This window comes from Platichthys flesus, chromosome 11 (genome assembly GCF_949316205.1).
Source record: "Platichthys flesus chromosome 11, fPlaFle2.1, whole genome shotgun sequence".
Lineage (NCBI taxonomy): Eukaryota > Metazoa > Chordata > Actinopteri > Pleuronectiformes > Pleuronectidae > Platichthys > Platichthys flesus.
In genome coordinates this window covers 3,139,494-3,161,159 of record NC_084955.1, presented here as the reverse complement: position 1 = coordinate 3,161,159, position 21,666 = coordinate 3,139,494, and the positions used below count along the sequence as shown (strand labels likewise).

General features: G+C 39.9%; 1 protein-coding gene across 1 annotated transcript in view; it reads left to right on the top strand.

Moving 5' to 3' along the window:
- Positions 1 to 21,666, top strand: part of snap91a (synaptosome associated protein 91a) — a 130,368-nt gene that overhangs the window by 101,296 nt on the left and 7,406 nt on the right. Inside the window, exons 4-21 of the mRNA XM_062399417.1 lie at positions 1,006 to 1,081; positions 2,645 to 2,747; positions 3,811 to 3,904; positions 4,304 to 4,415; positions 7,099 to 7,205; positions 7,299 to 7,340; positions 9,862 to 9,923; positions 10,786 to 10,798; positions 11,060 to 11,244; positions 11,370 to 11,464; positions 12,655 to 12,669; positions 12,967 to 13,176; positions 14,700 to 14,777; positions 16,509 to 16,757; positions 17,929 to 18,012; positions 18,312 to 18,380; positions 18,714 to 18,830; positions 21,132 to 21,203. Of these exons, the coding sequence (XP_062255401.1) occupies positions 1,006 to 1,081; positions 2,645 to 2,747; positions 3,811 to 3,904; positions 4,304 to 4,415; positions 7,099 to 7,205; positions 7,299 to 7,340; positions 9,862 to 9,923; positions 10,786 to 10,798; positions 11,060 to 11,244; positions 11,370 to 11,464; positions 12,655 to 12,669; positions 12,967 to 13,176; positions 14,700 to 14,777; positions 16,509 to 16,757; positions 17,929 to 18,012; positions 18,312 to 18,380; positions 18,714 to 18,830; positions 21,132 to 21,203 (1,783 nt within the window). The remainder of the gene's footprint in view (positions 1 to 1,005; positions 1,082 to 2,644; positions 2,748 to 3,810; positions 3,905 to 4,303; positions 4,416 to 7,098; positions 7,206 to 7,298; positions 7,341 to 9,861; positions 9,924 to 10,785; positions 10,799 to 11,059; positions 11,245 to 11,369; positions 11,465 to 12,654; positions 12,670 to 12,966; positions 13,177 to 14,699; positions 14,778 to 16,508; positions 16,758 to 17,928; positions 18,013 to 18,311; positions 18,381 to 18,713; positions 18,831 to 21,131; positions 21,204 to 21,666) is intronic.

Sequence of the window (21,666 nt, the reverse complement as noted above, 5' to 3'; positions counted from 1 at the left end):
GAAAGAAATTGGAGGAGCGGAATGTAGCTCACCGGTTCTCAAGGGAGGAATTTTATTCCTCACATCCCCTTGTTTTATTGTGTTCTGCTTTGTTTACATGGAGCCACAAAATAGGATACAGTATATGTGTGTCTATGTGTTGTTTATTTATGTGTTTGGGGGATATTTTTACCACTGTAATAAGCTTTTGTTCTTGTTGGGATGCTGAACCTATTTGTCTTTATTATTTATTTGTCTTTATTCATGCTGTATTTCTATTTCTCTCCATATTCGTAATTCATAATCACATCTTCCCACTCGTGAAGGTGTTACATTGCTCCTTTTAAAATCAGATTTTCTCTCTAATCAATAAAGAAAAAGACAAAAGTCAATTCCCTTCCATCCATAAAGTGCTGAAAGTGCTGAACGGCTCCTTTGAGATTCAAATGGGAATGAATCTCTCAAACGAGCCCACAGAACCCTGTTGTTCAATGAATTCTTAAATTCCTTAATTTTATGTATGTTGATGGTAGTGAGCAGTTGTGAGGAGAAACTCACAACCCTTGATAACCTGACAATTACTCTGCCATCTCCTCTCCTACATCCATTATGAGAGAGTATGCTGCATGTGCAGATGTGGAATTAGTGTGAGCCGGTGAGCATCCTATACGTTAGTGATACTAACTAGATTTTCAAAGTCAAAGGAACCTGCTCCTTAGATTTGTTTTGGTGGGACCCAAAGCGATAGAGCAGGAAATCAAGGCAGATAAGTGGTCAGAAACACAGTAAATATCAGCCATAATGGCATCGAAAAGAACAGGAGGACAGCACTCTTTGATTCACTGTCACTCTTGGGGAGTCGGACCATCGAAAGAAACATCCTCCCACAGAGCTGGAGAGCCCTCTCTGTTCCAGACATACACATGTGCCAATCCCCCAGCCACTCTTTCAGACGTACGCATGCGTGAGTCATGGAAACACTGTTTTAGACCTAAGTAAACACTGTGTTTCTATCCTCTCCCACAGAAATTCCTGCAATTCCTGGCTTCTAGAAACACCTTGTTCAACCTCAGCAACTTCTTGGACAAAACTGGCTCCCATGGTGGGTGATGCCTCTGTACTTCTTATGTAGACAAACCATCTTCCCTCCATGATCTCTAGTTTTCCCTGCTCCCCTTAATGAAATTCATCAACATAGAAATTAATGCATTGTCCTAAACACTGGCTTCAAACCCTGTTGTCATTGATATGTTGTCTAATAGGGTCTGTCTTGTAATTTTTTTAATTTTGTTAAGGTAGAAATGCATGGGTTAATACCAGGATAAATACAATACACTCTACGATTTATCAGTATTTAGCTTTGTGTTAAGGTTTACTTTTGTCTAGTAAGGATCAAGTCTAGTACATATCTGTCTCCTCAAAGAAAACTAAAGTGACAGTTGTCTTGTGACATTTATCTAGCAAATACATATACAAACAATTTAACGGAGCAAATTAATCACAGAAAGGAAAGCAGGAAAGATTAAAAAAAGTTATTATAATATACAGCACATAGATAAATTTGGGGGAGAAAAAATGATTTCACAGCATCAACTGTTTATTTTTTTCTCTATGCAATATTCGTATTTATATGTAATAACCATTTGACTAGTCCTTACAAATTCATATAGTCAAGTTTGTATAATAAGTAAATCAGGTGTACATAAAACAGTCACCTATACATGGAATCAAAGTTCTTAGAACCTTTTAATCCATGTGCTTATTAAAGTCACCTTTTTTATTAATAGTTGGACATTTTGAAAAATGTACCTATTCACTTTCTTGTTGAGTTACCTCTAAAACTTTGTATTGTGTTAACTTCAAAAATAGCTAGTTTCCTGCCTCCAATCTTTGAACAACGCAGCATAATCAGGACACAGCGGTTTGTGTTGGTCTCTGAGCCCACAGGTTGTTAAGAAAGAAAGTGAGGTAGATGGAATATTGGATCCATAAGGGCCATGTGGGAGTTTGGCAGAGGGCGAGGACTTTTCCCTAGTAACATAACAAAATGACCATAACTTATTGCAATATTTCCCACAGAATCAATGTAACCTATGATGGTAACAAAGGTTCACGTACAACAGATTCCAAGTGACAGGTACACAGACTAAAGAGTGAAAAATAAGTTATCCTTTGAGAGAAAGAGCTTCAGCTAAAACTAGGAGGTCTGACTGTCTGCGTGGATGGGAGCAACATTATCATCATAACGCAAGCCCAAGGCAGCCCGCAGCAGCTCAGGGTATGCAGCGTATAGCTCTGCCCATAGTGCTGTACACTCAGAAATCTTTTTATTATGAGAAGTGTAAATTTGTTTTGGTTACTATGAAACTGTGGGGGTACAAATTAGAATAATTAATAATTAATTGGAAAGACTAAATTACAGTATTTCCTGCTTGTTTAAGGCACAGTTTCTGAATATGGACTGTACTAATTTTTACATTTGAATGTTGATACTTTCACCTAATTTATATTCAGTAACACTTACACTTGCATTATTAACAAGACAGCGATCTCACTGTTTACAATATGGGGCCATTACACATTTTCAATGCTTGCTAATACTCTGCGCTAAGTTGACATTGAAGAGTTTGCATGTTTACATGTGTATTGTGTGCGTCTTCCTCAGGCTATGACATGTCCACATTTATCAGACGCTACAGCCGTTATCTCAACGAGAAGGCCTTCGCCTACAGACAGATGTCTTTCGACTTTGGACGAGTCAAGAAAGGGTACTGGTTTTCATTTCTCACAACACCGCCCTTCTGAATGATCATTTCAGCTTTGTTGTCTCATAAAAAAGCTGGGTCTAGAACATTCTCGCTTTTAATTGCCCTTGATATTCATCAGAATATCAAACATCCCACAGAGGTTGTGAAGATGCGTGGGATGAACTCAGTTACCTTTAGCATGAAAAGTGCATGGCTTTACTGATGTACAGAGATAAATACAGTGGACAACTCTGCTTAGCTGGCAGACACAAAGTACCTTGATACAATTTTATTTGTATAGCCCTTATTCACAAATCACAATTTGTCTCATAGGGCTTAACAAGGTGTGATATCCTCTGCCCTTAACCCTCAGCAAGAGTCAAGAAAAACTACCCAAAAAAACATTAACAAAACATAGGAAGCTCAGAGAATGCCACACGTGTGGATCCATCTTCTAGGTCGTGCAATAGATGCCATGTGTGACTGAGAAAGAGACAAAATAACAGTTTTTACAAGCTTGATTAGAAAAAACTATTAGTAACATAATGGATTTTTTTTTTTATTATTATTTATACTGAAGAAAATTTCTGATAGAGAAGAAGGGAGCAGTAATGGCAATGAATTGAGGACTTATTGTAAATAATAGTAGAGAATGTGAATAGGCGTATTTTATATCAAGCAGTCAGCTACTATCCAAATCATGATCCAGTATCAGCCATCACAAACTCTGATTCGCGATCCACCGTCATGATCTATGGTCCATGATCAGTCTGCGATCCACCATCATAATCCACGATGTGGCCGCAGCAGCGATCCTGGATCTGCAAACTATAGAGCACAAGGACTCAGGCTACATAACCTTGAACACTGAAATATGCAGACGCAGACTAAAGAAATCAATTATCACACTATGTGAGTCTAAATGTCTCAGCTCTTCATTACAATGGATACTAGACCATGCAGCCCAGGCTGTTCCTAATTTAGAAAGGGGGTTTAATATTTAGTTTCTTTGCAGGTGTGAAAATCTTTCAACTTCTTTCTCACTTTTTCTCTTGTCCCTTTTTCGGTTCCTCCTCTGTCTCAGAGCTGAGGGAGCGATGAGGACTATGTCTGTAGAGAAGCTGTTGAAGGGAATGCCGACCCTGCAGAGCCAGATCGATGCACTGCTGGATTTTGATGTGAGTGACACTCGCTAATAAGGAACAGAGGGTTAAACACAGTCAAGACAGAATGGTGGCAACTGGGTTTAAAAAGGCTTAGTGTTGTAGTCACAGCCTCATATAGATATATATATACATATACTGTGTATATAGGAGCATTGTCAGAGTGTTGATATTCATTGAAAATAAAGAAACTTAAGAATATCGGTGTAACATGAAATTGTCTTTGTGGTATACCTGCAATTGTGAGGATGGGATACATACAGTACGACTGATACAGAGACTAAGAAATGTTGTTGTCCTTGTCATTTAGTTCTCCTCGTAAGTTTCTGACTCAAAATAAGTTCTCGGTCTCCTCTATTCATCTTCAAAAATTCTAACTACACTGTGCCTCTTGGGTTTAATTTGTGTCCACAGGTGCATCCTCCAGACCTGGACAATCCAGTGATAAAATCCTGCTTCCTCCTGCTCTTTAAAGATCTGATCAAGTTATATGCCTGCTACAATGACGGCGTCATTAACCTGCTCGGTAAAGAGTAACTCCATCTTCCCCTCATTACATGATCTGTTAAATAATCAATGAACAAAAGTCACATACTCTGGAAGGCATATTTCAGAGGAAGCCATTTAGCTGGTATGGAGATCATGTTGCCATTTGATGGCGATCCTGTGGAGATCACTGGATCAGAATGATCGAGTGTGGTAACTGAGGGGAAATGCTTCTAAATCGTGCTGTGCACAGCAAATATTAATACACAACACGTTAAAACTGTCATAAGCACTGGTTTGTAATTATAGAGGAATTATCAGCATACCCAATGCAGAGAAATCTTCAACAATATAACTGCAATCAGCAAGAAACAATAAAGCCCCTTGTTCTAAAAGACATACAAACGATCACACACTACAGCTATTCAGGTTAAAACCATACAGCTAAAACATGATAAGCTTTGTCTCTCATCATCTGAAGAATAACTTATTGCAGCGCATACATACACATAGCTAAAGACGTACCCATTTAAAGTAAAAAAAAAATGTATATTGACAGTGCTACACTATGTTGCTATAATGATTAGACTGTTAGCCGAGTAGGTGACACACAGACTACTGCTTCAGTGAGGCCTCTGATATCCTCCTCTAGATGGATATTTTCTGACTTCCATTACTACCTCTTACTAACCTTCAAAATGAGTCACCTGAGCAATGTAAAAGCAAAAGTTACTTAAACCTGTTAGGGTTGCATTTGTTGGGGACTATTTCTGTTTAGCAGATTTGCTCCTCTAGTGAGTATTTAAAGCAACAGAGCTGATGCGGTGCCTGGTTTCACAGTGTTGAAGCAACATATCACCCAGTGCACTGGTTTGCCACAGTGATGAACAGGTTTTGGACACAGTGGATGTCCTGGATGTAGACTGGACCTGATCCATTCACAGCATGGTACGCAAGTACTAGTGTTTTGAACCGGATGCGAGCAGCAACTGGTAACCAGTGAAGGGAGCGGAGGAGCGGAGTAGTGTGAGTGAATTTAGGTTGGTTAAAAACCAGTCGAGCTGCTGCATTCTGGATGAGCTGCAAAGGTCGGATGGCAGTAGCAGGTAGACCTGCCAGGAGGGAGTTACAGTAATCTAGGTGTGAGATGACCAGAGCCTGGACCAGAGCCTGCACTGCCTTCTGAGTGAGAAGGGGGTGTATTCTCCTGATGTTGTACAGCATGAATCTACAGGACCGTGTTGTTGCATTAATGTTGGCAGTAAGGGAGAGTTGGCTATCGAGTGTCACACCCAGGCTCTCAGCAGTCTGAGTGGGGGTTAACAGACTTTAATTGGTTAAAGTTATCGCGGGGCACCACCCTTAGAAGGGAAAAGATAGTCAATTTATTGATTAAGATCAGTCGAATTTAGATCTAGTTCAATTAGAAATCTCAATATTTTACCATTAAAGATTATATAATGAACAATGAAGGTTATGGAGTTCTTATCAGTGTAACGGTTGGCAAGATTCACTTATGCAACATTAATGACAGACCATTTGTGAAAGAAGAACATTTAGTTTGAACATAATAAAGTATAAAAACACAAATTACTAAACAATCAAACTAACTAACAAGGAGGAGTGTGTGTGTGTGAATGTAAATTAGCATGCTTTAAAAAATGGTCCCTAAGATAGGAGCCCCCCCCTTCTTCTGAGGTTGCTTTACGGCCATTGCTTTACGGCTGAGGGGGAAGGTTTAACTTGGTGAGATGCCATGCGTGTCTGTGTGGATGTTAATCAGATAATGATAGTCAGGGACAAAGCCTGTGGCGAGTCTACCTAGCATTAACCTTCATTTAACTTATACCTACTACGTCACATCATATATCAAACTTGTAAACACACCGAATTGAGTAAACAGTCTTGCTTAGCATGTATAATTATTAAGCCCAGATTATGTTACCAGTCCGAGGGAAAGAGGAAAAGAAAGTTGCTGTTCAGTTTGCAGTTCTGTGACGTCTCCTGGCTTTGTGGTCGTAGAGTTCTGCATTCGCGATTCTGTCAAGCCGTGTGCTCAGATGCTGGTTGAAGTTCTCCTGCAGGACATCGCGTCGCTACGAGGAGTTTTGTTGAGCTTGAAGGGCGAGGAGATTTCCTTGAGAGGGGTGAGCTGGGAGCTGCACCTCTGACCTCCGGTTGTGGGTTGGATAGAGAAGGAAGCTGGATAGAGAGCTTGAGCAGCCTTCCGCCCTCGGAGGAATGGAAGAAGAGAGCTGTAGCAGCCTTCCGCCCTCGGGAGGATTGGAGAAAGAGAGGCTGTACAGCCTGCTGGCCTTCGAAGGATTGTAGAAAGAGAAAGATCTTGGGGAGACCTCTCCTTATATTGGCCCCGGTGACCTCACAGGTCTTGGAACAGAGAGACCAATAGGAGTTGACCCTGGTGGTTCTTGACACCTTTGTGTGACATTTTCCAGACCCCAGGACATGCAGCATCCTGTTACATCCTCTGGGAGACTGAGTTCTTTGACTTTCTAAGATCAATGGAACCTGTGGCATCTTGGGGGATTGAGTCCACTCCAGCACATGCAGCATGTTTGTTTCAAGTTTGACTGAAATAAAAGGAGGCCTGTGGTTTGCATAAAAACATGTCCCAACAACAACAAGGAAAACATAGAATGATCACAACTTCTTTTTGAACTATGTGAGAAAAAGGAGTCACATTGTACTATCTCTTTATCCAGAAAAGTTTTTCCTGATGAAGAGGAGCCAGTGTAAAGACGGGCTGGAGATCTACAAGAGATTCCTGACACGAATGACTCGGGTTTCTGAGTTCTTCAAAATCGCTGAGGTAGCCTACACAGCACCATATATCTCTGAATATCAGCTACATATTGTGCTACTAATTTACTATTTCATTAAATGTCATTGTATTCTTTTACAGCAAGTGGGAATAGACAAAAATGACATCCCCGAACTCACTCAGGTAAGAAGCTTCCTCACCCCACTATTTTTCTGGCTACGAACTAATAGATAATGTTGGTACTCTGTTTTCCATCTACTGTCCAAAATGTCATGCGAATGTCTAAGGTGACCACCTAATCTTCCTGCAGGGTTCACTTTAGTTTTCTTTTGGTTGTATTCAGACGTTCACAGACAGCTACACTCTGTCCCTTGTTTGAAGAGGAGGCATATCCCACTTCCCCCCTTATTACCTCCAACCTTCATGCAACCAATTAGCTGTGTTTGTTTGGTCATTTGACTTTCAGAGATGCAGAATTACCATTCAGGCTGAGAGTGTGACAAGTGCAAAGATCTAGCTTTGGGGAGCAACAGCTTAGGGAAGGTCACCAATAAAACTCTCTTTGAGTTCATAGAATTTAAGCACAGAACATGTGAGTTGCACAGCGAGTGCACAACCACCAAACAAAGTGCGATGATGTGACTGAATAACCTGTTAAACATAGTTTTAGTTTAACAGCTCTATAAAGGATCAGCAGACTGTCCTTGAATTGTGCTGCAGAGTTTACATGACAGCTTCACTGTATTACTATTTAAAGATATTTCCATGTTTAGAAACCTGATTTATCCTGTATGTTTTCCTTAGCAACTACGTTTTCGTTTGAAAAACGGTTTTGCTTGGCGTCTAAACTACTCCAGAGTTGTAAAGCCACTAACACAGAGAAGTTTTGAACTGCTGCTGGCCCCATTTTAGTTCGAGAACTTGGGTAGGACAAGCACAAACAAAGATGTTTGGAAATGATGACGTAGACACTCACAACTAGTTGCAAGTTTGGTCTTGCGATCACTATGTAGCCTTTTGCTGATTCGTCAGGCTCCGATCACATGACCCCTTTCTGGAATAAAACAACCAGCATTAGCCTTGACTACCAGTGCAGAACAGAACATGGACAAACAAAAGTGTTGCTGACCCTGCTTTGTCTTTGTTAAAAGCTGTCGTGCAGTTACATTGTACATTTTACAATGATACAACTGCTTACATGTGTAGGAGTCGTCATGTGATGGGGGTTTTCAGGTACGCTAGTATGAACGAGGGTTAAAAGTTATACAGAGATAACAATATCGCAACCTAACGCTAGCCTTTTCCAGCTTAATGATATCAAACTTTAAGCCTTTTCCTAAAATAGTGTCTCTACCATAAATGTATAAAGTCCATGTTATGGAGAGCCTACAAACAACACAACCCCCCAACATCTAACTGATTCTCTTGCCTAGTTGTTATGTCCTCATTCGTTCTATTTTTTAGCACTGTGTCTGTTTGTTGAATGTTTCTGAAAATGATGGCAGTGTCAGTCATGTGACATAATCTGTCAAGCATCTGCCTGGAGGCCTGTTTCTGTCAGGTCCACAGGGAGAGGATCCAGCACATTTCATGCTGGCCTCCTCCTCGGAGAACTTCAACTGTGTGTGTATCTAAATATTACAGTGACAGAGCTGTTAAAGGCGCCCTTTGTCTGTTTGTTGTCAGTGGAGTCCCTGGTTGATAAATGGTCGACTCATCCCTCTCTTAGCCAAGACAAACAATATCAGTCTGTCTACTTTGTTGATCTTTCATGCTTTTATGAATAATATACTAGGCAGATTTAAATGGATATATCCAGGAAATGGATCAGGGGATTACATGAATTAGTGAAATTAGCGTTGACCTCGCTTAATAAGCCTGGTGGATATTATTGTGCTATCCATTTACTTGCATGTTGGGAGATGATAATCTCCCATTTTGGCCTGGTTGAGCATTCAGCTTTTCATAATGGCTGACTGGCACACTTCTCACTCTATTGCCATCAATACTTTTCTGTTTTTGTCCTTTTGTCCTTGTGCCCTTCTTTATCCCCCCTCCTTCATTTTTCATTTCTTGTGTAAGGGCAGTGTCTCATTCAGTCTGTTGACAGTGATTAATCACTAATCAGGATACTTTGACATAAACTGAGGAACACAATGAATTTAGGCCTGAACCTTGTGCCAGACTCAAGTTAGCTTTTAAGCAGTAGATTCAGAGATAGATGGATCTGGGATTAGAGCGCTGTTGAGTCTGACAAGGAAGATCAACTCAGGATCAGGATATCAGACAGCTTCACTAGCATGGGCTTAATAATGCTTATATTGTGAAACAAAAGTATACTTCAGTACCCATCTTTCTTCTTTTATGATCTTTAGTTTGAGATATTTGACACACGTTTATTCTTGTGCAAAACAGGTATAAAAAGCTGCGTTTGCCAAAGTTCCACTGTCTTTGGAAAAGCTCTACGTGTGTACAGTGAAACAGTAATCTCATAGTGACTCCATGTGTCTGCCCTCTTAGTGACTCCATTTATCTGTGTAACTGGTTTAAAAAAAAAATCAGTTCTAACCTGCCTTGTGTTTCTTATGGTGCTGTATAATAATACTGAAACTACAGGACATAACATGTTTAAATCCATGATCAGCCCTTCTTTTTAACTGTGTCGTCCTCTGTCTTCCCCTGTGGTGCCCTGGGGTGTGATCAGGCCCCAGAAAGTCTTCTAGAGTCCCTGGAGACCCACCTAAATACCCTTGAAGGGAAGAAGCCGTAAGTATTCGGGTGTATCATTGCCTCTGTTTTTTTTTTTGTATGTTTACTATATTGAGCACAGAGCTTGTAAGAGTTTGTAATGGTATGTGCAGTGCTGAAAGCCCTGTGAGAAGTGGTTAGTTGAACATTTGTGTGTCCAACATGCATATTTGGTAATCTTAGAAGTGGTTTTGCTCTTTTCCTGGGGCCTGTTTGAGATTAAAATTGTGACAGTATCTCCGCTATCTGCTTATTACTCTTACTTATTTCACTAACCTGTTGTTTCTTCTTTCTTTGCCTAACTCAGAGAGGATAAGTAAGTATTCTCTCTCAATGAGAACTGTACTTGGAAATACAAATTTACCATCATTTTTAGTAACTGTGTTAAATTGTTTGATTCATGTGATTGATTCTATAGAACAAAATCTGAACATTTCAAAGACACCATTAGCGTGTCACACCAACGACTTGTTCAAGTTGAACTTCTATGAAAAATGTTAATTCTTCTTTGCAAGTTCATTTCATATTTTGTGACGTTATTGTCATCATTAACATATTATCCATGTCATCATCTGACACTCAGCTCCAACTTTTACATAGCTTGCCATTCAAAGACAACAATTTATTTTTGTGCTGATGTGAAAAAGGAAAGCTACGTAGAAATTGAGCTGGGGCCAAGATGCTATTACTCAGCTGTGCAACGTGGATCCTACAATTGCAGATGTTTGCTAAATGGAATTGCCTTGAAATGCTGCCTGCCTGAAAAGCACCAAAGTGATACTTATGCTGCCACTTTGACTTCCATCTCAGTTACAGCTATTATGTTTCAGCAAGTACACCATTAAACTCTTTAACTCGTGTACTATTATTGTTTTTGCAGGTCACCAACTAAGGTAAGCTATGTTTCATGATAATCACATTGTTGTGGTAATAACTTTGCCTATACATAGACCTCTTCACTGTCAAAACAGATTTAGAGCTTCACAGCAGTACCCGAACATGTGAAAAATCTAAATGCTGAATTCGACTTTTAACGTCACTCTTAACAGTTTAAAGCAAAGACACGTGGTGATCATTGTGAATTCATGTGTTAAACAGCTGTTTACATAACTGTGTTTGAAAAACATTAATGGGGGTCTCTCTCTCTGCAGCAGGAAGCTACGGCCAACAACTCCTTGCCGGCTGCTGCTGCTGCTGCTCCTGCTGCTGCTACTGCCGCACCACCGGCCAAGGCACCGCATCGAGCTCCCCCTGCTCGCCCTGGGCCACCTACCAAACCTCCTCCGCCTGCCGTCACCCCCTCTGCACCAGCCCCCATCACCACCACCATAACTAGCAAGTAGGAGTCACGCAACAATATTGCAAAGTATTTGAGATGCATCAATATCCAAGCATCAATATTACATCAGAAATTGATTCCAATCTGTCAACACTTACTCTCTCACTTTCTTCCTCTGTGTTTAGTGCCCTCGATGATGGGTTCTTGTTGGATCTGGACCCAATTTCCTCCTCATCAACAGGGGGTGCTGCAGCTGCTTGTTCTATGACTGGATGGGGAGGTGAGAACTTTCTGCTCTGTCAGCAGCGGATCTTTCATTATTTCATCTTACTGTCGGGGGGATGATAAACAGAAACATTTCTCAAGAGCAATTCCTGGAGGGGACACCAAAGGGGACCAGAGAATGTACCAATTTGAGAATGTACCAAATTTGATTAATGTACTGTGTGTATATATATATATATATATATATATATATATATATATATATATAAAAAAAATGGTCCACAGTTAAGTAAACATATATATAGTATATAGTGTATATATATATTTATATGGTAAATATATATATTTATATGGTAAAAAAAAATAACAGCTGAAAAAATAATGCACTTAGAACCTAATTGTTTTTGTTAAGTTAATCTTAAATACATTATTACAGAACTATTACTCAATTAATATGTATAAAATATATTTTGTGTGTGTGTTCCCTGTATAGTGCCCTAAAAAATTCCTCAAGGGAATGAAAAATGTTGTTGGAAGGACGCATTGAACAAATTCTCAATTCAGACTAAAACATATCTCAAATGTCCTAAACTTGAATCAACTTACAGAAACACATTTTGGTAAATATTTAATCGAATTAAATCGATCACACTCAAATAGGCCATGCCAACCTGTTTACTTAACTGTGGACCATTTTCCAAAGCATAAAGGGAGCTGACATCACTGCAGATACATAAATGTTAACCATTTTCTGAGATGAGGTAGAAAGAAGAGAATCTATATATAAACCGAGAGTATGCTTTGGCTAATCGTTGGCAGTAACATGGAGGATACACTATTTGTTGTAAACTAGATGAATTAAACAAACTTAAGTCTTTTAGAGTCACTCCCTGAAGTTGAATAAATAAGTGTTACCCTCATTAATGTTTTTATTGGATTATGTGGAACCGCATTTTCTTTGTGAAGCTGTCGCTGCTCTTCCCCACATCTCCACTGATCCCCTGAACATAGCCAGAATAACCTTTCGCTACCTTAATTACATTAACGACCTCTTAGCTCTATTGAGATTTTACATTGGTGTGCGTTTTTTTTTTATTGCCTTATCTGTATAATGTTGGCTACTTGCGTTTGACAAATTTCTAAATTTCAGCACAGCAGCTATATATTTTAGAGTTATATAGATTGTGTTCATGCTATCCTTCATCCTCTCTCATCTGTGTCTTTTTCTGATCATCTCTTGTGCAGATCTTTTGGCTGAGGGTGAGTATTCCGTTGACAGACTGAATATAAGAAATGCCAGCAGATTTTTCTTCGTCCATCTGGGCTTTCTACCTAAAGTTCTCTGTTATCTCAGGTGTCTGCATTGAAAACCAATGTAGTCATTATCTTTAGCACCCTTCCTGTTAATCTCTGACCACACATGTCTGCTCTTTTTTCATTTTTTTAGTCACTTTGACACTGACATCTTCCACCTATCTTACTTTTTTATCTTGCTATTCCTCTCTTCTCTCTTGTAACGGGGTCGTGGCATTTGGATTATGGGGTAAACCTGCTTAGCAGCTCCAGCTGCCTCTGATGGAGCTTCTGAAGCTCTCCTTGACGAGGGAGAGTCTGCTGAGGCTGATGCTGATGCTGATGCTGCAGCTGAAGCTCCCAAAACCACCGCTACCACTGCTGCCACTGCTGCTGCAGCTCCACCAGTCCCCGCCTCTCTGCCCATCTCCGCCCCTGCCACCACGTCAGCCACAGAAATCGACCTTTTCGGAGGTCAGTGTGGTTCGATGGTTGGATGTAGGGCCGTATTCATGGCATGGCTGCCTGTCTGCTAAAATCATTTTGTCATCAAGTTATTAACTGATATCAATTTTGTATATAAATGACTGGGATTTGACTATCACTTCCTAAACTTTCCATTGCAGCCACTAGTAAATTCATTGAGAGTGCTTCTTTTGAAAACCACATTAATATACTTTTGTTTTATCAGATACAGTTTGTATGTGATGTATGTTTCTGTGGTATCTAAAGAATGAAGAGAATCTAACTCACATTTTTTGATGTCACATGAAGACTTAGTAACAAATATTTAAATGTATATTGTGACATTTCAACAGTTGGCACCAGAACCCCAGTTTGTACCTTGTGCCATATATTACCATCAACATTTGAGTCATAGAGGTAAAAATCGGATTAAAAAACAAAACAATTTCGACTGTTATGTATATATTTCCACAAACCTCAAATATTTTACTTGATATCTTAATTACCATTCTCCATTTTGGTGTACACACTGAACAAGGAGAATTGTCATATCCATCTGCCATATATGTTTGGATTAGAGGCCCATATTTAAAAAATATTTGATCCTGGAAATACCTAGAGAAAGAAAACAATCATATTTTTTCATAAGTTAGATGCTTAATGCTGTGACTCAAATGTATTGGTAATCTACCTGTAAATAATCTTCTTACTCCCTCATTTGTTACGAGAATGCACACTAATTTGCTTGCACAAACCCTGTTTTGCACTGAGCACAGAGCAAAACGCTTATTATTTCTGGCACATCCCAAAAATAGCAGGCACTGCAGAGGATTACTTGCTTTTCTCTGGGTTTATTCAAGGCTGCACAGTTGTCACAGAAAACTAATGTGCTTAAACATTGACATATTTTAAACATCCATGAGAGTGTTTCATTATATACATGTGCACCTCAGTAAACCCACTGCAATGTAATTAATCTCTTATCAGTTGCTTTTTACTTTTTTGGTTTATCACCCATGTGTCCCTTATTGCTTACCAACAGTTTCATAAATTTGCCACAATGATGAATAGCTGGATGATATTTTGGCTTTCTAATAATAACCCGAGCCCCAACATTTGTATCTGCTGAAAAGAATTTGAACTGAATTTCTTCATCAAAGAGATACTCTTCCTTGTCCATCCCTGAACCTGACATGTTCCTTCTTGTCACAATGTAAAATTAACTTGTGACAACCTCATTCCACACATATGCACAAACTGTGCAGTCACTGAATTCAGCATTATGCAGCCTTCCAAAACTCACCTTGTGACTAATGGTGGTACAATCTGATCAGTCATCACAGTAACCAGGCTGCATATTTCTTGTATTCTCTGCTTTTCCCTGATGCTGACCTCTCATTTTTGTTCCCTGTCCACTCCATCTCTTTACTCATCCTATGTTCTTTACATCCATGTGTCTGTCGGTGTGTTGGCCCTGGGGGTTATGTTTTGTGTGTGTTGCGTTCCGGCTGTATTCGTCTGCAATACCCTAGATGCGTTTGCACCTTCCCCAGGAGATGGTCCTGCTGCCGTGGCCGCGGGCCCTGCTTCTGATGCTTTTGGTGGATCTGGTGGGTGACAAGACAGCTTTTTGTGCAAGAGTGTGTGTGTGTGTGTGTGTGTGTGTGTGTGTGTGTGTATGTGTATGTATGTGTGAATGTAAAAGCTGTTTTTGCTTTTATTATAGTGAAGCTGCTTCTGCAATCATAGGAGACAGTAGAACAAACGTTTACTGTTTCACCCCAAATCCTGCTGTAATGCCCCAGTCATGGACCCTCTCCTCCCTCATCTTGACTCCTTATCTCCTTCTTATATTCACCCAGTGAATACTACAGTAAAAAGCAGCTATTTATTACACTGTAGGAATAAATACCATTTGTTTTAAAACCACTTGCTCTAAATAATGATGGTTTTCTTTTCCTTTGAAAATAACTAACTCCATTCAGTTTCTTTCTCATCGACCTACTATGTACAGCAAATCAGTGGCTGGAGCAATGCATGTAGTGACTGTGCTTACTCTCAAATTATATTCTTCAAACACTGGAAATCAAATGTATTCCTTTATATTACATTTTGGGCGCTCTAGTTTGGACATTTACTAGTAACTGCAGCAGTCACAGAAGCAGTGGCACTGACCAATTACACATGCTGGTCTGCTTAGCTTTTCGATGATCAGAATACAGGCCCTTAGATGATCCATAACTTATCTCTGGAAAAGTGATTTAAAACTCTTAAAAGTTCTTGTTAAAAAATAAAAAGTTTATACAGAAAGTAGAAATCGCTGCTTTATTAAAATTTTCAGCAGATGTCTAACTAGCTAATGTTTACACAGAAAAAAATGATATCTCTTTGATGTTTTCCAAGCCATGTAACAATGTGCTGCCTTGTCAGGACTGGATAGATTAAAGATAGGGTTTGTAATTACTCTCTGAAACACGTTTCATCTTATTTGTTGAAATCCTTCTCATTTCATCATTTAAAAAAAGTTATCAGAAAAACAAAAAACTCTTCCAGATCGTTAATAAACATGAATAATCACTTAACACAAACCAAATTAAATGATTGGCTGGCTTACCTGTCTGTCACTAACCGACCTGCCTGCCCACATCCTGCACGTGACCGAACTTTCACAAGCCAGACGCAGAGATGATGCAGCCAGAAGTTAGCAAGCTAGTCACGGAAAAGTCGGCTCGTAACAGTTGGCAGTCATTGCACGTTTATGTGTTTTGGGGGTGTAGCTTTGAAGAGAGGGCTAATGGCAGGGGGTTGGATGCATCGGTCACATTTTTTCAAAGTGTAGCCTTGTCTTGCTAGCTTTTCAAGGATTACCAACCCTGGCTTTAAATAGCCAGTTTCTGTTTATATCGATGTCTGGGTGAGTAATATTTAGCTTACACTAAATTTGATCACGTTCTAACAGATGAAGACAAGTCACAGTTAGTCCTTGGGTAGTTAAGTAGAAATAGTTTATTAAATCGCTCTTAGTTCCATTATAGTTTCAAAGCTTTTACGTAATAACCTCTTGCATGCAAACGTGTTCTGAGTTGGTGAAGACTTGGTCAACACTGTCAGTTGTAGCTTGTGAAGTTATTGAGGGACCATGTGCATGGTGTATTTATTTTTCACCTGATTTGGAGCTCCAGAGGCATCTGGCCTCAAGATGCTTTTTACCGTGATTGCTGTTCTAACAAACCCTCAATTCCCCTCCCCTTCCCCTTCCATCCACCACCCTCTTCCCTTCTTCTCTAATCACACCCCCGCCCCTCCCTCAACACCACCAACCCTTGCTGCTCCTCATGAAGACCCCTTTGCCACGACGGAAGGGAGTGCAGACATTGCTCCAGAGCTGGACCTGTTCGCCATGAGGCCCGCCGCCACGGGGGCCACCGCCACCACCCCTGCCGCCATCATCCCTCCCATCTCTAGTGAGGCGCCGACCATCGTCGTCCCCATCGCTGCCCCTGCTGATCCCACCCCTTCTTCCACCACCACAACCACCACCGACACCCCCACAGAGTCTGCAGCCGCTCCGACTCTAGATATCTTTGGTGGTAAAGTCCTCTCGCTCTCATTCTGCCTCTAACTGCATTGCCCTGCATTATGAAACTGATGATGTCAATGGTGAAGGTTTTGATGATGACTGTGTTGCTCCTGCTAGTGATGATGATGATGGTGATGATGAATTAGTGACAAGGATAACAACTTGCCCAGACCCTACATTTCAAACTTGTTTTTCTATTTTCCATGATGCTTTTTCTTCAGATACAGATCATTTAAAAAGGCTAATAAAGCATCTTGACCTCCTCTGCATAACAGAAAACATTTTAAGGGAAAAATATTACAGTGACGGCCATTGGGTCTGTTTTCAATGGTAATTCCTTAATTATGCACTGTACCATAACCCTGATAGCTCTTTCCCTCCTTTTCTTATCAGAGGTGCCTCAACTTGTTTTGATTATTAACCTAATACTAACACATATGAAACCATAGAGGGAAGAAATTTATTTTCTTCTACTGCTTGTGATCAGTGTTTTAGATAGTGACAGCTGAGAATGCTTCATTGTAGCTTATGCACTTTAGTTAAAGGGGAATATTGCTTAATTTTTAAATACAGGTATACTACAATTTTGGTTGATCAGGTTCACTCCCACTGAACAGAAGACAGCTTATGGTTTATGTATATTGGTAGAAAAGTGGATTGCTATTCATGTGATTTAGAAATGGTGGATGCAGAACTTGCCACTTGCTGCAGTCAGCAGCTATTGAATTGACATCAAATTTGCATGGATATCCATTGTCCCCTGAGGATGAATCTTACTCACCTCTCCTGTGGGGTCATGAGTTGAAATAATGTCATATTTATTAGACCAAAAGAAAAAAATGTCAAGATATTCATGGTTTCCTGATGATGTACTCAGCTGACTTTGGGGATTCAGACTTTTCAAGTAGCTCTACAAGGCAGAGTACACAGACTTAAATCTGTGATAATCACATAACCATAACAACTAAAGTCATTTTTGGAAATTGAACAAAGAAAAAGCATTTTAGCAATATTCCCTCTTTGAGCTGTTTTATTTTGCATTGCACTGAGCAGACACACAACAACTCACCTGATTAATAATATGACTATATGATCTTGCTGCATCTCTTCTTAACTCATCATTCTGTATGCACTGAACTAAAACTCTGAATGTCCATATGATTGTGTGTCCTTGTTCTTAGATATGTTTGATTCAATGCCTGAGCAAAGCCCCACAACAGAATCCAAAGCTGCTACCACTCCTAGCGTAGACCTTTTTGGTGCAGGTACAGGAGCTGATATCCATTTCTCTGTGTGGAACCTCTTTCATCTCCTCTGGTTTCCATACGTCCACTTCTCTGTCATCTGTCCTTTTTTTTCACCCCACACGTCTTGGTTTGTCCCCCATAGTGGTATAATGACTGTGCATGTGCCCACTCGTTCAGTCGTGGATTGTCTTTGTGGCTGCTTTTTTATCTACGCTGTGTCTTTCTACCTGCCACGCTAATACTTTTCTTTGCTCCCCCGACCTCCACGTTTTTTCTTCTTTCTCGTATTCTGCCTCTCGCTTGCTTTGGTAAATTAGACCTTCCTGCTGTCTCACGTGGGCCCTCTCCTTTGCCCGAGCTGGCTCCGGCTGGAGACATTATAACGGGTGAGTTCAGCTGCTTTACCTTTACTGCATCACAGTCTCCCTTCCTTTTTTCGACGAAGTGAGCAGCAAGATGCCAGAGCTGATTTAAGATGAAGTCTTATGCATGGAGCTTGTGTCTGCATGCACAAGCACACCAGTCAAATATAAAATCCTGCAAACTTCAAGGATGTGGATACAATTAAAATGCAGGGATGCTTCCTCTCTGCATGCCAGGCATTATAACAGTGCATGAACATTACATTCTCTGCTTGGCAAAAAAGCCTTCACTGACTAATGCAGGCGTTCAAATTTGAGAGTAATTGAATCCCTTCCTGCTTCTTCTTCTCTGCTTAGACTTTACATCTCCAGCTCCTGCTGCTGCTTCTCCTTCCCTTGCTCCTGCTGAAACTCCAGGCCCAGACCCCTCGACTCCGCCCAAAGCAGAGTCTGTGCCAGTTATTGACCTGCTGGGTACTGTGCTGCACTAATTCACTAACGCACAACTACGCAAACATATACATCCTTTAAAACAACATATGCTGTGTGCAATGTGTATATATGTATAGATATATATCTATACATATATACAGTATTTTTCTCCATTCTGTATGTTTGTACATTTTGAACTTAATGTTTCTCTTTCTTCTTGGTGTTTAAAAAAAAATCATCACTGAGTTGTTACAGTAAGTTCTGAGGTTATTGTTTGTAGCTTAGAGGCTGATAGAGTATAGTGATAGACTGTAGGTGTGAAACAAATTGCAGCCCTTTTTAAATAAGGCTATAGATAAATCATAGATACAAAACAGAAAGTAGTTCGAGGTAGACTCCACTTACGTTGAAAAAATAATTTTAAAAGTCTGTGTTGTGTGTTGCCATTGTGTTTTCAGTTATGTTCTGTTTATGCAGTAATCCGATTTTTTTTTATTTTTTTTTTTAATAATATTTTTATTACATTTTCTTATAACACAAAACATACAGAACTACTCAGACACGACAGAAAAGGAAGAAAAAACAAAACAAACGTGGGCATGTGGGTACAGTAGATACAAAATAATTAAGAAAATAAAAATAAATGACATTGGGCACATTTTCCAGCCCGTCCCCCCCTCCCCCCCACATCAAGACAAGGCAATACAGAGCATACAAACATAGCAAGGCCACAAGGTGCACGTAACTACTTAAGACAAAGTCACAGAGACAGGCTAGGCTGATCTGGGAAATCCACGAAGCAAGGAGGATGACAGTGTGGGCCCAATATGCTGCAAATAAGGGTCCCAGACCTTATAGAAGGAATCTATTTTTGAATGAAGCATGCATGTGATGTATTCACTGGGAATGCAGTCCATCACAATGTTGTGCCATGACTTTTTTGTTGGAACAACATTCTTATTCCAGAAGAGCAGAATATTCTTTCTAGCAGCAAAAGACAGTATATTGAAAAGTCTCCTGTGTTTACTGTCAGTGATCCTACCCTCCGGGAGACCAAGTATCAGGCACATAGGGTCCATCCGTATTGGGACACCAAAGATAACAGTTAGCTCAATCACAATACTAGACCAGTAGCTTTGTAATTTCACACACGACCAGAGGCAGTGGACATAACTACCAGTCTCAGATCTGCATTTCCAGCAGAGCGGGGAGATATTAGAATCCATTTTGTTCTTGACAACAGGTGTTATATGCGTGTGATGCACAATTCTGAACTGTATGGATTTGGTGCGGTTACACACAGAAATGTTCATGGCCTGAGACCAGACCTCCCGCCAGTCGTAATCTGAATTTTACTGACTTACTGAACTAAAACACGGGATGTGAACCTTTTCTTATAGAGCGGCACTTTGTTTGCATAGCTCAACAATTACTAGATGGATTGTTTTGAAATATGTGATGATGAAACAGATGTTTTTTGTATTGCTATACCTTGAGTTTAGTAGTAATTATAACATTTTAGGCTGTTAACTGTTTTTCAAGTATTATAATATTTAAAAAAAATTACAACGAACAAACATTTAATAATAATTTCGCCTAAACACATATTTTATTCACATATAAAATGTCCATCTAACTTTATAATATAAATGCATTTTAAAGGGTCACATTTGTTTTCCATCATATCGAGTTAGTGTGAATACGTTTTATGTATTTTTTTATGTAACATGTAAAATATGCAAATATACAGCTTGCCCAGTCTTTAAATTGAATATAATCTCGTGATTTACAGGTACAGGTTCACCCTTCTACCACAAAGACAAGTGGTATAGATAATGGATGGATGGATGGATGGATGGATGGATAGATAGCACAACTGAGAAGGGATCACATATTCAAGCTTCTCTCTTTTGATTTGTTGTCTGTGTGCTTCTGCAAAGCCGGCTAGCTCCCATTGTAAAAAATGTTCACCTTGATCTGTGTTTCAAATATATATGTACACAATATACAGTCTAGGCTCTCAAACTAATCCATGTCTGACCTTGAATTTGAGGACATGTGACCCTGGGAAGTCCTGGAAAAGCCCTTGAATTTGGTGTTTGAAAACCCTGGTCCCATCATAACAGTTCAGAGTTCACCCGACATATTTCAAGTTACTTTCATCTCAGTTTTTAGTGTTTCTATATGACCATATTCTGGGCATGTGCATTCATCGAGGTAGTCAGGGTGATCTGTCTCCCTGTCTCCCACCTCCCTACTGTGTCTCAGTGTGTGGTCCAGGGCTGACCTCTCACCCCTTTCTGCCCTCCATGCTGCGTTGTGAATAATTGGACCGACATGCAGACTCCTTCAGCAGTTCTGTGGAGGAGACGCAGAGCTCTGCTCCTGGAGGGCCTGGAGACGACCTGCTGGGAGGTGAGACACCTTTTAGAGTTCCTTCAAAGCATATCATGAAAATGATGGTTTAATTACTGCAGCAAATTTGGATGAAATAATGACAGCCTTGAAGAAAATTGTAAAGTTGGCAAACAACTGCTGTCTTATGTCTTATGCTGCTAAATATTATGCAGTAAGTAATGCCGGTGATGCATCAGTCAAATGGATATTGACACGGACTTGGCAAAGGACTGGTTGATTTAATTAGAAAGTTCTAAAATGGATTTAGTCTCATTTGTGAAATGTTTCCTCCACGACCTCAGAGTAATGCCAAATCTTCTATCTGTCATTGGTGTATGGCCAAATGTTGATTAATATACCAAATGTCTCTCTGTTTTGACCTTTTCTGTTTTCATCTGTTTACCTTAAATAATATGACATTTTCAACACAAACATTGTATGCTTTCAGTATGACAAATCTGAATGTAGTGCGTTGTGGTGC